The 16,359-nt window shown below is 35.4% G+C and overlaps 2 protein-coding genes and 1 pseudogene across 2 annotated transcripts; 2 read left to right on the top strand and 1 right to left on the bottom strand.

Annotated features, from left to right (window-relative positions):
- Positions 1-5,477: 5,477 nt before the first annotated feature.
- On the bottom strand, positions 5,478-6,167 carry LOC133322464 (uncharacterized). The gene has a single exon (XM_061531459.1). The coding sequence runs from the start codon at positions 6,165-6,167 to the stop codon at positions 5,478-5,480; it is 690 nt and encodes a 229-aa protein (XP_061387443.1).
- Positions 6,168-6,566: 399 nt separating this feature from the next.
- Positions 6,567-11,466, top strand: LOC133322463 (uncharacterized; annotated as a pseudogene).
- A 2,852-nt stretch (positions 11,467-14,318) lies between these two features.
- On the top strand, positions 14,319-15,018 carry LOC133322465 (uncharacterized). The gene has a single exon (XM_061531460.1). The coding sequence runs from the start codon at positions 14,329-14,331 to the stop codon at positions 15,016-15,018; it is 690 nt and encodes a 229-aa protein (XP_061387444.1). The 5' UTR covers positions 14,319-14,328.
- Positions 15,019-16,359: the final 1,341 nt, after the last annotated feature.

The following is a 16,359-nucleotide window of genomic DNA, read 5'->3' as shown; positions in this document are numbered from 1 at the left end:
ATTTGGATACAGCTCCCATTTATATTTTCGCCCGATTTCAAGTAAATTGGGCATCAAACTCCTCATGTTAGTCAGATTGACATCAAAGTTTGCAAACTTACAAAATTGAGCATAGAATAACGCAGTTGCGTTTTTCTAGAAGTACAGACATAGCCCAACGGATGACCTATTTATAATTGTTTGAAGTCGATTTACATACTTTTGTCCCATTGTAACAAACGAATGACATGTTTATAGATCTATCCATAAACATGTCATTCGTTTGTTACAATGGGACAAAAGTATGTAAATGGATAGATTCACATTTAGATAAATATCACATATTTTATTTCATCCAATTTCATATTAATAGTCCTGTTTAATATACGCATAGTGGTGAAGGGTATCATATAGTCGGCCCCGTCCCCGTTGGAAACGTTTTCAAACGACTTTGATATTTTGGATAACTATATTACACTATGGAATTATCATTGGAGACCCAATTTGTTGTCCCATACATTAGTATTTTGAAATTTTAAGTCCCTATATATCCTTCGATTTGCACGAAATTTGGCATAACGTACTGAATTGAGCCTAGAGTGATGACTGCCTTGTTTCGTGAAAATCGGTCTAGATATAGATATAGCTCCTTTTATTATAGATTGATTTTAAGTAATTGACTCACCAAGGAACCAATAGGCTGATAGGAACAAAACGTTCTGAAATTAGTATAACCTAACCTGTGACAAATTTGTTTGAAATCGCTTAATATTTGGATACAGCTCCCATTTATATTTTCGCCCGATTTCAAGTAAATTGGGCATCAAACTCCTCATGTTAGTCAGATTGACATCAAAGTTTGCAAACTTACAAAATTGAGCATAGAATAACGCAGTTGCGTTTTTCTAGAAGTACAGACATAGCCCAACGGATGACCTATTTATAATTGTTTGAAGTCGATTTACATACTTTTGTCCCATTGTAACAAACGAATGACATGTTTATAGATCTATCCATAAACATGTCATTCGTTTGTTACAATGGGACAAAAGTATGTAAATGGATAGATTCACATTTAGATAAATATCACATATTTTATTTCATCCAATTTCATATTAATAGTCCTGTTTAATATACGCATAGTGGTGAAGGGTATCATATAGTCGGCCCCGTCCCCGTTGGAAACGTTTTCAAACGACTTTGATATTTTGGATAACTATATTACACTATGGAATTATCATTGGAGACCCAATTTGTTGTCCCATACATTAGTATTTTGAAATTTTAAGAAAATTTGCCACCAAAATATTTAGTATATCAGATGCCCTGAGAATTGGTGAAGCTAAACTTAACGCCTATTCACCAGTTATAATGGACATTCAAATTTTATATTTTTATAAATCATATAGCCTCCCTCAAGTTTCAAGCCTCAGCGACATATTGAAATTATTAGTTTGAGTCCTAATGGGCTGTAATTTCTTATATCTGATTCTTAAATTTCGGCACGTCAATTGGTGTTATTGTGAAAGTCTCTTCAAAAACAATAACTAGAAATGCTATTAAACTAATTGATGTATATGTATCAAAGTTAAATCTAATAATTAAAAAAAAAAAACAAAAAACAAAACAATTTCATAATCAATTAGTTGATACTTTCTCAAAAACAAACAACTGCTACAGAAGCAACTTTCAAGACAACAACATAATATTTAAGGGAATTTCCAATATATTTCTTGTTTTTATTTTTTAATGTTTGAAATGTCATGTGGAAAAAGTCTATCGTCTTGTTATTAGATTGATTAAGAAGTAATCAAACAGCTTTTAAATTTCTTATAAGTAGATAGTCTATTAAAAATCATATAACTTAAGTATTTGATAATCGGAAACAATTTAAAACACTGAATTTATTTTTGGCAAATAAATATGAAATTAATTGGTGTATGACAATTTAAAACCAGTAATGAAAGTACTACCTTGACTACATTCAAGAGATGCATCCTAACAGACCTCGCATTTTTGGAACTCATAAAAATAATCTTTTCCGATCCTATAAAGTATATATATCGTTAGCTAAAATGCAAAAAGGCGTAACTAACAAAAAATTGAAAATTGACTTTTTGAATGAATATTGTGAATGTCAATAAACTACATGTGTTGACAAAGTCGATTTCAATTTTAAATTTTTTGTTTTGCATTTTAGCTAACGATATTCTAGATCAGCGTAAATGACGATTTATGCAGGTCAGTCTTTCAGTTGTAATCTTTTTAGCCTCTAAACTAATTGAGATAGATCGCAAAAGTTTTGCATAAAGTTGCCTCTTGTCTGCAGGTCCGAAGATGAGTTTATCGGTCCACGTACCAAATGCCTCCAACAAATTATTTATATCGGTGCATTTTTTCGGGTAGCCCCCAATTGTCGGTATTTTGAGTTTTTGACCACGATTTTGAATCGAATTCACTGAAATTTGGTACAATCGGTTCTTATTGGGTACATCAACACACACAAAATTGATGTCACTCGAACAAAAATCAAGATTTAGGTGCACCATTCGCTTAAAATCGGACGTAACTATATGCGTGTGATATATCTAGATCTCAAACAATTATATCCACACTTACCAGATCCATTTCGATACGTTGCGCGTAATGTTGTGCCAATTGGACACACTTTAAAACTTAAAATTGGGTGAAAATATATATGGGAGTTATATTTAAATCTGAACCGATTTCAATAAAACTTGGCACACGTTTGTCTATCCTAACTTCGGTACGTTGTGTAAAATTTCGTGCCAATCGACCTAAATTTGACTCGGAACCGATTTTCACGAAACGTAACACACATCATTTTGGACCAAATTCAGTATGCTGTGCAAAATTTCGTGCAAATCGAAAGATATATAGGGACTTTTGTGCACCATTTACATTAAATCGGAAAATATATATGGGAGCTATATCTAAAACTGAACCGATTTTTCCCGATTTCCTTGTGCCAAATAAATGACATATGTCAATTTTCGTCCAATTCGGATCAAAAATGCGACATGTATTTTGTTTACAATTTAACATGGGCAGACGGACGGACAGACAGCCATGCATATATCGACCCTGAAAGTGATTCTATGCATATTCTTAAAATGAACCATGGGTCTATCTCATTTCCTTTTGCCTATTAAAAACATATGCACATGGACATAATACCCTGTACCACAGTGTGGTAAGTATAATTCGAAAGTACCTACAAAACTACATTCATAAGATTAACCAGTGAGCGGAGCAGTATAGTCGGACGGGCCGACCATACGATACCCTACACAACTACCACGGAACTCTAACATTCTGCGAAGTTTTATTCCGAGTCTGGACAATATTTCGAGATAGTTGCATCCTCTTTCCCTATAAGAGGTCAACAGCACTTCTTATTTACACTGTTATATTTCCGAATATTACTAATATTAAGTACAGTCTTTCTAACTACTTGTCCATTCTCGCTTTACCGTAAGTTGTGTTGTGATGTTCGGCTTATAATTGTGGCCTATAGATCGACTAGAAAAAGACCAAAAAAAATGTGTTTTCGGTCCACTTCATCCCAAAATTATTATCTGATCATCACCGCAAATTATAGGCGATGTCCTTGACCATAACCGGAACAACATGAAAATCCCACAAGCTGCAAGTCGGGAACCCCTTCATTAAGATAAGCAGTTACCTTATCATCAACAATTTATTAAGTCAAATATGTATTTCGCATTTAGGACCGGGTATTCAATTCCTGTTCTTAAATATTTATTTATTAAAATGTCAAGAAATACCCCAGTTTGTATTACTATTTATTTAGTTTTATGTAGTAAAGATATTAAATGATATCACACCGAATTAAAGAATATTTATGTTAATTACATAGCCATACAACTATATTTGTTAATATTCTTTGATTTAATTTTCAAATATTGGTTTAAAATTAGTGCAAATATTATATTTCCTTAGATAAGAATAAAGGTTTCATTTAATTTAAAAAAAGTTTCATTCTATTTGTAAAAGGTTTCATTTCAATTGGAAAAGGTTTCATTCTATTTGTAAAAGGTTTCATTTCAAGTGGAAAAGGTTTCATTTAATTTGGAAAAGGTTTCATTTAATTTGGAAAAGGGTTCATTTAATTTGTAAAAGGTTTCATCTAATGTGGAAATGCTATATATGCCATAGAATACAAATTTTTCAATTTTTCACACAAAAGTCAGGGTCCATTTGACCCGCTAAATATTGACCGGTCTTTATCAAAACAGGCATGCTTATTCTTTGGCCCGATTCCCTTCGCCATGCAAAAAATCGCGATGTTTGAGCCATAATTGCGGCCTCTGGAGCGACTAGAAAATCAGAAAAAAATAAAGTTTTTGGTCCATTTCATCCCCTAAATATTAACCGACCTTTTCCAAAAACAATAGGGGTCTTCATTGGCCAGAACCCATCCTACATGCAAAATTTCGTGAAGATTGGTCCATAACTGTGGCCTGTATCGTGAAGATTGGTGGCCTGCAAAATTTCGTGAAGATTGGTCCATAACTGTGGCCTGTATCGTGTTTAGAAATTATAATGGACAGACGGACACACATGTCTAGATCGACTCAGCTAGTCGAGATATGACGATCGGTATACTTAAAGGTATACCAATATTTCGCGGCGTTACAAACTTTTGGGGCTACACAAAGCTATAATACCCTGACAACATAGTTGTGTAGGGTATAATTAATCACGCCATATTTTGGAACTTTGAAGTTTTCTATCTGGGATTTTCATATACTCACCAAGGTCTTTCATCCCCATAGGCCATGATATCGATTTTGTCGCACAGTGTTAGTATTGTCATCGAAGCTCAGTAAAATTTGGAATTGCTCATTTATTCGGCCCAAGGACAACCCTATTGAATTTGGAGAAAATCGTTTCCGATTAAAATTTAACTCTTATAAATATTTCAAGCCGATTTTAAATATAAATAGTTCACCAAATACCAAATTCTTTCTGATTGAGATGGCATTTTGTGATCCACAGACCCTAAAATTTTTCTTTATGTAGAATAGCCTCTGTTAGATTTTATTGAAAGGGACGCAGATTCAGACATAGTTCTGACATATATTTTCGTCTGGCATTCACCCAATGTTTGTCTGTTTGAGACAGCGTATCCAATTGAAGCTAAAACGAAGTAAGTTATAAGTGTGGTGAAAACTATTCTGATCTCCGTTTATATTTCGTAGAACATAAATTTGCAAGATCTCCAAAATTTTATGCAATTAACAATAAATCCTATTGTTCACTTTTGCCTACTAAAAATCGCAGAAAATATTAGAAACGGCTATATTCCAACACCAATACCCATGTAAGTTATCCTACCAATTATAAAATTGAATTAAACATAGTTTTTAATGTTTATTAATATTTTTATTCGTTTTGTACTTAAACAACAAAAACCACCATCAGACTTACATAGCTATAAAAACCAAATCAATTTACTTATGACGAAGACGGCGCAAGATAGCAGATGGCAAATAGCTTTCACTTGGAATACCACTGGCAGCAGGAGCCAAATATTGGCTAGATGGAGCAGAACCAGCAGCGAAAGATCCACGAGAAGCTTGCGAGGCAAAGTTCAAGGCGGGAGCAACACCACCATTGAAATGTTGGGAAGTACCACCCAAACTGTCGTATTGGCTTTGAATGGCTCTTTGGGCGTTGGCAGCATCTTCAGGGGTACGGTATTTGACAAAATGAACTTCAGGTTTGTGATTGACATTGTTGTTGATTGCATTGAATTTATCAGCCAAACCAGCAATATCAGCTTGCTTGTTGAGAACATAGATGGCAGTTCTTTGTTCAGCGGCTTGTTTGGCCAAAGCCAAGGCAGCATCTTCCAAACCCTTGTTTTCAGGACCCTTAATGAAGATGACGCGGATACCCTTCTTGGCAACAGTGTTGTATTGGTTGGAGGCAGCGGGATCATTGAAATCAGCATCATTGGCGGTGAATGTATAGAATTCTTTTTCCAAAGTGGTGGCTTGAGGAGCGAAGGAAGGTGTAACACTGCTACCAGCACCATAGTTACCAGATGCAGTATATGATGGTGAGGAACTAACACCAGCGCCATAGTTATATTGGGCACAAGCGGCTGCCACCAAACACAATACAATGAGAGCACGCATTTTCGATTAAGGTATTGTTGAGTGTACAATTATCCAAGATGGGACTGATTTTAAAATTCCAATAAAGTTTCTTATATAGTAAAAAAATTAATAATAATGTTTCTGAAATCTATGTTAATCCCACTATTTGCATAAAATATTTCAAAACTACATTACTTGAGTTATGTGAAGCTTTCATAAAAATAGTTCAATTTAGCTTATTTTTTGCATATTTTATGCTTAATATAAATTGCACAAAATTCCTCAGCCAGAACAAATACTTTTTTTTAATTAATAAACTAGTATTTTGGGAAAGGCAACTTAATTCTAGTATCGCCTGTCGTTTCCAGTTTATTGAAAACTCATCTAGTATGAAGAATTTCTAAATTCAGTTTCACATTCTTGATAAATGGCGTAATAATGAAACAAGTCAACACAAAGTAAATTCTGAAATATTTTATAGGATAAAACGCTCACTGTGGCTCCATACATAATACGATGTGCTAATGACCAATTATCATTTTTATTATGCGAAACCCACATTTGATTCAAATTACTATTTTTTTAATTGTTCAAACATTTCAAACTTCTTAAAACTTTATGAGCCCTAGTTGAATTAGAAGTTAAAACTTCGTTGTTGGCAACACAAAAATAACATTTGAAATAATTTTTTGCCCTAGAATAAAATTATTTGTCTAAGTAATACGTCACTTACTTACTTCGCTGGATTATGGGAGAACAGTTGTTCGATAAGTCGAACTTAAACAAGATTTCCAAGATTCCGTTGTTCTATTGCGCATCTCATCCAATTTGAAAAACCATTTTCCGAGATGTGGTCTTCTACTTGATCTTTCCATCGGATTCGTGGCCTTCCCCTTCTGCGTGAACCGTTTTGGCTCGCTTTTATGTGCCTTTTGAGCTGGATCATCTTCATCCATTCTCACATCATGGATGTCGCTGCAGCTCGATACGTCTGACTATGTCGATGTCAGAGAATATATGGCATAACTCCAGGTTCATTCGGCGGTGATATTCCCTGTTGACCCAGATCGGCCCATAGATCTTCCGGGGAATTTTTTTCTCCAAGAGTTGTCTTATCTGCTTACGCAAGTACCCATGCTTTAAATCCATACAATAGCACGGGTAAAACAAGCGTAGCAAGTGACCTTGCTTTTGAGTTGCTTATTCAAACTATCGTAGCATCTGCTGGCCAACACTATTGTCCTCCGGATTTCAAAGCTGATGTTATTGGCGGAACCGAAGTATATAAAATCGTTCAGTACCTCGAAGCTGTAGTTTTCATGTTCCATAGTAGGTCTTTTCGCCATTTACTGCCAGTCCTACTTTGGCAGACTCCTTCTCAATTCGTTCAAATGTGGTTGTTACCGCTCGCAATGTTCGACCCATTATGTCGATGTCGTCGGCGTAGGCGAGTAACATATGCTGTTTGTTGTACAGAGTGCCATTTCTGTTCACATTCGCATCTTGTGTGACCTTTTCAAACAGGATGTTGAACAGCTCACACTACAAACTGTCACCTTGTCTGAATCCTCGTTCGGTATTAAAGGGCTCCGAGAGAGCCTTTCCAACTTTCACTGCCACTCAAAGTTATTCTGCATAGCCGTATTCATTTTACAGGAATATCGAACGGAGACATGGCTTTAAACACCTCTGTGGTTTTATAGGCAACGAATAGGTGAAATGAGTCGATGTGTTTTTCTTCGGTCTTTTCCAGGATTTGGCGCGGAGTGAAAATCTGGTCAATGGTGGTTTTGTCAGGTCTAAAGCCGCATTGGTATAGTCCAATAATGTCATATATGCGATGGGATGGAGACTTGTTTCTCTATAGTTGTCACATATCGCCTTGTCTTTTTTTTTTTTGTGCACGTGACACAGGGGTTCTAAGCATGCCAAATGCTTAGAACCCATGCCAAATGCTTAGAAATTCATCTAGCCAAACTGTACTAAGCAGCTGGTGCATGCTCCTGACCAGCATCTGACCACCGGTCTTGAATAGTCTTGTAATCCATCGGTCTGGTAATCTACTCTATACCATCATCTCTTATTGGTACTGGAGTATCTTCTTCACCCCTACTATTTGATATCATAAGTTTTTCAAAATGCTTCTTCTAGATCCACAACATGCCAAGATTCCATGTTCATTTATACAGGAGGATGTGCCTGCACCAAAGTCTTCGGTTTGGTGTTTTACTTGTTAGTAAAATTTCCGGACTTCATTCTGACTGCTGTCCATCTCGATTTGTTCATGCTCACGTTTTTCTTGTTATTTCTTCTTTTTTCTGAAAATACGTTTCTCCTCTCTCCTTTTCTCCCGATAATTTCCCATCGCATTACGTGTTTCTACTGTCTGCAGTGCTGCCCTATACGCTGCGTTTTTCAACTCAGTAGCATTCGACACTCCTGATCATACCATGAGTTTCTTGATGGTGGTTGTTGGTACCTAATTTTTTGCTTTTGCTGCAGTTTATACGGAGTGGGCTATTCCTTGACTTTGTGCTTCAATATTATTATCGGGACAAGAAGTGATTTCTTCAAGCAAGTGGTTAAGTTGAGCGGAGTGGGCTTCTGCTATCTGCTGTTGTCTTCCGTCGAAGCATGGGCGCAAATAAGATTGATATAGAAGAACTACACTTTTATATGTATTATAGCAAGAAACGAGATCTTTTATTCTCCAAAAATCCGCATCCATATTCACGTATAGTTTCATGGCAGCTATAACATAAGGCGTAATCATCCGATTTACTTACGGCAGTCCCTTTCCATCACATTTCCTGTAAGGCAATAGTATCGGCTTTTTACTTACTGAGTACATCCGCCAAATCGAAGACAGTTCTGTACAACGTGCACAAATTCCAAGTGTGGATTCGTAGATCGTGGCCCTTTATACGTTTGCAGGGGTAGTCAACATTGTTAAAGCCAATCAGAGCCGTTGGTTGGTATCTAGCATCCCCTACGTCACCCAAATATATTGGTTACAAATAATTGAAATTGTACCGTATGTCCTTTCAGCACCATATTTATTTTTATACCCTTCATTTTTATTTTTATACCCTTCACCATAGAATGAAAGGTGGAGGGTTCATCACATTGTGCGACAAGACTTTGGGGTTTGGAAAATTCGTTTGGAAAATGAGTAGGATAGGTCAAATAGGTCCACATTCATTTATACAAAGTTTTGTGAAAATCTGTTTAGATTTGGATATAGCTCCCCTATGCCGATTTTTTGGTAAATGGTGCATCAAACTCCCAAGGATTGTCCGATTGATACAACATTTTGCACAGCGTATTGAAATAGGTCCATATTGTTGTATACGACGTTTTGTGAAAATCGATTCAGATTTAGATAGAGCTTCCATATATAGTTTTGTCCGATTTTTTGGTAAATGGTGCACACGAGATAAAATTGTGGAAAGTGATTTGTGCTGCAGCATACAAGCGGTATATGACACGGTTGCTCAATTAGGTCCAGATTTGCATATAGCTCCACATACATTATTTTGCTCGATTTCATACAAATGGTTCACAAAACAATCCGATTGACATAAAATTTTCCATAGATTTCCGAATGGCATGTGCATTGGTTTTTTAATTGGTTTAAATATCTATGTAAATCACAGATTTAGTTTCGCCCCATTCCATTTCGATGGTCCTATAAAGATTATATGTCTGTCCTATCTACTGGATATTGTATATATGATCAACTTTTGTATGTATCCAAAGTGGTGAAGGGTATCATATAGTCGGCCCAGTCCGACTTTACTACTTTCCTTACTGGTTTTATGGAATGTAGTCGCATTCCACTATAGGAGGTTATATATTCTGTACTTGAAATATGGAATTCTAAGGCGATTTAGCCATCTGTTTTAATCATTCTACTTTCGGGGGATGTCGAGGTAAAAAACTAGAACGGCCAGGTTCGAGGATGAAATATAATATATCGGCCCCAGTTATGCCTATCCCCCATATTGTAATACCTAGCCATTTTCGGTATTATTAATATTTAGCGTATAGGAAGGTATTGTGATTCTTAAATGTTTGGCTAGAAATAGAGCAATTTAAATCCTCAATTATGCTTAGAACCTCAAATAATTACAACTCCAACTATACGGTAATTCCTACACGATGTAATAACCTCCAGAAACCTACACATATAAACGTTTTTTCTGCAATGACAATTTTCATAATCAACCCTGCTGGTTCACCCCACTCCCGAAATAAAATCATGTGTATGTTGGTGATGGCCTCATATCAACAAAATCGGTCCACATTTTGGGGTTTTGCGATTTTAAAATAAATCTCCATTAAAATAGCTGAAATTTGTATTGGTATAAATATGGTACGCCAAATATTCAACGATTGTCCGATTATATTTTACGTTGCTTTTAATGGGTCCAGATTTAAAAATAGAATTATTCTCTAAATCTACTTTTTTATTTATTAAAAACAATATTCACCCCATAAAAATAGTTAACTTTAACAACATTAATCCAATGTAAGCAATATTAACTGAAAACAAATGAAATTCTCACTGGAATGAAAGGAATGCGAGTTTTAAGCAGACCATTTCATAGTTTTTCCAGCACATCAAGATCTAGATAAACTAGATTTATGTTTATCATTGCCAAATTATTCTTTCTAGCATAAAGATATGCAAATAAAACTTTTATGAAAATTGCAAATAATTTAGAAAAGTGAAGCGAAAAGTTGTTTTGGAAATAATATCAAATAGTATAACTCCTACCTTCGCTCCTCAAGCTACCACTTTGGAAAAGGAATTCTATACCTTCTCGGCCAATGATGCTGACTTCAATGAACCTGCTGCCTCCAACCAATACAACGCTGTTGCCATGAAGGGTCTCCGCGTCATCTTTATTAAGGGTCCTGAAAACAACGGTTTGGAAAATGCTGCCTTGGCTTTGGCCAAACAAGCTGCTGAACAACAAACCGCCATTTATGTTCTCAACAAACAAGCTGATATTGCTGGTTTGGCTGATAAATTCAATGCAATCAACAACAATGTGAATCACAAACCCGAAGTTCATTTTGTGAAATACCGTACCCCTAAGATGCTGCCAACGCCCAAAGAGCAATTCAAAGCCAATACGACAGCTTGGGTGGTACTTCCCAACATTTCAATGGTGGTGTTGCTCCCGCCTTGAACTTTGCCTCGCAAGCTTCTCGTGGATCTTTCGCTTCGGGTTCTGCTCCATCTAGCCAATATTTGGCTCCTGCTGCCAGTGGTATTCCAAGTGAAAGCTATTTGCCATCCTCTATCTTGCGTCGTCTTCGTCACAAGTAAAGTATTTGGTTTGAGTACTTATGTAAGTCTGATGGTGTTTTTGTTGTTAAAGAAAAAAAAAACTAATAAATAAGTGAAAAATAAAACTTTAAATAAAATAATATGTTCAATTAAATTATTTAGACAAAGGACAAACGTACTGTGTTACATATCGTCATCATAAATGCAAACGGACGTAACTACATAAAAACTCGAAATTGACTTTCTGCTGGATTATTGTTCGACTAATCAAACTACATGTACACACAAAAATTTAGACATCTAACGTCAAAAACAGCGATCATATTAAACTAAAGCTCGCAATATTGAAGATAGAAATTTTGAACTTATATTAATTTTACTTCTGGGGTGTTTAATATTGAAAATGAGATATATCAGCCAATTTTTTACAGTGGCCTCCACATAACGGTACTCCAAAATTCGGTAATTTAAGGTATTTCTTCATTCTTCAACTAATCAGCTATAATTAGGTATTTTTGTTTCTCACTGGGTGGAAAAGTACCCTGTGGAAATTTCTATCGCTATCGGAGAAATATTTAATATCGTTATTGCAACATTTACATAAAATCGGTCGAAACTGTATATGGGAGCTATATCGAAATCTTAACCGATTTTCACGAAACTTACCACTCATCATTCAAGACCCAATTCAGTACGTTATGCCAAATTTCGTGAAAACCAAAGGATATATAGGGACTTTGGTGCACTATTTACCTAAAATCGGACGAAAATATATATGGGAGCTTTATCTTAATCTGAACCGATTTTCACGAAATTTAACCTACACCATTGTACTATTAATTCGGAACGCTTTGCCAAATTTCGTGAAAATCAAAGGACATATAGGGATTTTGGTGCACTATTTACCTAAAATCGGACGAAACTATATATGGGAGCTATATCAAAATCTGATCCGATTTTCACGAAATTTAACATACTTTGTTTTAGACTTAATTCAGTACGCTATGCCAAATTTCGCGCAAATCGAAGCATATATAGGGACTGTGGTGCACCATTTACATTAAATCGGGCGAAAATATATATGGGAGCTATATTTATTTCTGAACCGATTTTTCCCAATTTCAATAGGGTTCGTCCTTGGCCAAATTTCGTCCTATTCGGATCATAAATGCGACCTGTACTTTGTTTACAATTTACCATCTACAGACGGACCGACGCACATGCATAAATCGACTTAAAAAGTGATTCTATGCGTATTCTCAAAAGGAACTATGTGTCTATCTCGTTTCCTTTTGCCTGCCACAAACATATGCACAAATACAGTATACCATGTACCACAGTGTGGTGAAGGGTATAATAAAGTACAGGTCGCCTTTTTTATTCGAATTGGATGAAATTTGGCACAGCTCATTTATTTGGTACAAGGACGAACCCTATTGAAATAGGGATAAATCGGTTCAGATATATAGATATATATATAGATATAGCTCCCATATATATATTCTTTCGATTTTAGGTAAATAGTGCACCAAAGTCCCTGTATATCCATCGATTTTCACGAAATCCCTATTGAAATATGGAAAAATCGGTTCAGATTTAGATATAACTCCCATATATATTTTCTCCGATTGTATGTAAATAGTGCACCAAAGTTCCTATAAATCCTTCGAGTTGGACGAAATTTAGCATAGCGTACTGAATTAAGTCTAGAAGATTTGTGTTAAATTTCGTGTAAATCGGTTCGGATTTAGATATACCTCCCATATATTTTCGTCCGATTTTAGGTAAATAACATAATACAAAATGAACAAATTCGCTGTTGCAAACATAAATTTACTGTGAAAAAAATTCAAATTCCCTGGCTTCCATATATTTTTCATCCGATTTTATATGAATGGTGCACCAAAGTCCTTATATAACCTTCGATTTGCACGAAATTTTGCAAAGCGTACTGAATTAAGTCTAGAATGATGAGTGTTAAGATTCTTGACTGATTTTGATGTTGGTCCAACCTCCTAACATTTGTCCGATTAACACGAAATTTTGCACAACATATCAAATTTGAGTGACGTTATTGCGCTTTGTTGAAATTGGTGCAGATGTAGCCATAGCTTCCATATGTATTTCGAACGGGTGTCTTATTGAGATTAAATTTTTAACAGTGCGACGTACCGAATAGGGTGTATAAATTTTGCTATAAATCGTTAAATTTGTCCCATGGTACGCAGACGACCTTAAATCTGCCTGAATGAAATTAAATGTATCATATGAGCATCTCTTGTACGTACCCTAAGTGGTGAAGGGTATCATATAGTCGTTCGACTTGTGAGCTTTTGTTACTGGTTAAAGCATAGTTTATAGAGGCCTTATATAGGCGTGGATTTTTGTAAAGAATATTTTATAGAGGCCTTATATAGGCTTGGATTTTTTAAAGAACATTTTATACAAATAAAGAATGTTACACATTATATACAACAACAAAATACGCTTTTCACATCTTTCCAATAAAATTTTGATATTTATTTTGGCGTGCGACTTGAATGCAGCACTAATAATACTCTAAATTTAAATCTCAAATTTAATAAAAAGCATAAAATATGAAAACCGGTTTTGTGAAACAAAGGTTTTTCCAAAAATATTAGTTATTGCATAAAAAACTATCAGCTTCTTCAAATATTCTGATAAGCATAAAAATATGTGAAATTTATAAAACTATTTATATGGAAATTGCACATAACTCAACATTTGAAAATTAATGCAGAAAGTAGTTTTGCAAAATTTTTGGCAAATTGTGGGATTAGGTGGGATATAAATTCCATCCATATTTTTCATATAAAATATGCTTCCAAATAATTCCAATATCATTCCCATTTCAGACAATCAACAATAACTCGATCGAAAATGCGTGCTCTCATTGTATTGTGTTTGGTGGCTGCCGCTTGTGCCCAATATAACTATGGTGCTGGTGTTAGTTCATCACCATCATACACTGGATCTGGTAACTATGGTGCCGGTAGCAGTGTAACTCCTTCCTTCGCTCCTCAAGCTACCACTTTGGAAAAGGAATTCTATACATTCACCGCCAATGATGCTGATTTCAATGATCCCGCTGCCTCCAACCAATACAACGCTGTGGCCAAGAAAGGTCTTCGTGTTATCTTCATTAAGGGTCCCGAAAACAAGGGTTTGGAAGATGCTGCCTTGGCTTTGGCCAAACAAGCCGCTGAACAAAGAACTGCCATCTATGTTCTCAACAAACAAGCTGATATTGCTGGTTTGGCTGATAAATTCAATGCAATCAACAACAATGTGAATCACCAACCCGAAGTTCATTTTGTGAAATACCGTACCCCTGAAGATGCTGCCAACGCCCAAAGAGCAATTCAAAGCCAATACGACAGTTTGGGTGGTACTTCCCAACATTTCAATGGTGGTGTTGCTCCCGCCTTGAACTTTGCCTCGCAAGCTTCTCGTGGATCTTTCGCAGCTGGTTCTGCTCCAACTAGCCAATATTTGGCTCCTGCTGCAAGTGGTATTCCTAGTGAAAGCTATTTGCCATCCTCTATCCTGCGTCGTCTTCGTCATAAGTAGGTTAGTGTGTAGGGTAGTAGTTATGTAAGTCTGATGGTGTAATTTTCAATTTTAAATATTCAACGAATAAATATATTATTATAAAATTAATATAATTATGAGTTTTATTGGAAAAACGGAGGAATACAATATAACACCGTTACAAGAGAACCAAATAAAGTCGGACGGTACATACAACAAACATTGATCTCTAAATATGTGATCTACAAGATATATGAGCCTATTAAATCCATTTGTATGAAATTTAACAAAATTTTGTTTGAGAGCTATATGTAAATCTAGATCGATGTGGACGCTATATGTGAAATATAGATGGACATCTAAATCTGCACCTATTGAAGCAAATTAACAAATTATCACAATACTTCATTATCTACTCGATGGATTATTATTTTAAACATTTCATAGAAATCGAAAAATAGTGTATTTGGAGCATCATTTACCTAAAATCGAACGAATATACAAATGGGAAATATATTTAAATCTTAACCGATTTTAATCAAACTGAACTCAAGACATTGTAGATTCAATACGATACGTTATTCAAAATTTCTTCTCAATAAGAGAAACCATATGAATTTGGTGTATACTTTACTTCAAATCGGACGTTAATATTATGGGAGCCATATCTAAATCTCCACGGATTTTCATCTTTATACCCTTCACCACACTGTGGTACAGGGTATTATGTCTTTGTGCATATGTTTGTAACAGGAAAAATAATTGAGATAGACCCATGGTTCCTTTTGAGAATATGCATCACTTTCACTTTCTGAGTCGATTTATGCATGTCCGTCTGTCCGTCCGTCCGCCCGTCCATGTATTTTTGTTAACAAAGTACAGGTCGCATTTACGATCCGATTTGGATGAAATTTGGCACAGGTCACATAATTGGCCCAAGGACGAATCCTATTGAAATTGGGAAAAATCGGTTCAGATTTAGATATAGCTCCCATATATATTTTCGTCCGATTTAAGGTAAATAGTGCAAAGTCCCTATATATCCTTCGATTTGCACGAAATTTGGTGTAGAGTACTGAATTAGGTCCAGAATGATGCGTGCTAAGTTTCGTGAAAATCGGTTCAGATTTATATATAGCTTCAATATATATTTTCGACTGATTTAATTTAAATTGGCACACAATTTTGTACAATGTACTGTTACTATAACCTTTCGTCAACGTTTTATAAACGTCATATTAGACTTAAAAGACGAAAGTCCTAATAAATTAGCTGTGTTAAAATTTGGGCATATAGGCTATTTCGGAACTTACATGCAGGCCTTCGACTAGCCTGTGCAAAATTTTAGCTTTGTATCTCATTTTTTCGGAAATTATGCGG

This window comes from Musca vetustissima, unplaced genomic scaffold, assembly GCF_032173495.1.
Source record: "Musca vetustissima isolate MV318-11 ecotype Yass unplaced genomic scaffold, APGP_CSIRO_Mvet_v1 utg8482, whole genome shotgun sequence".
Classification (NCBI taxonomy): Eukaryota; Metazoa; Arthropoda; class Insecta; order Diptera; family Muscidae; genus Musca; species Musca vetustissima.
The sequence above is the reverse complement of the archived record's forward strand: the minus strand, read 5'-3'. Positions and strand labels throughout refer to the sequence as shown.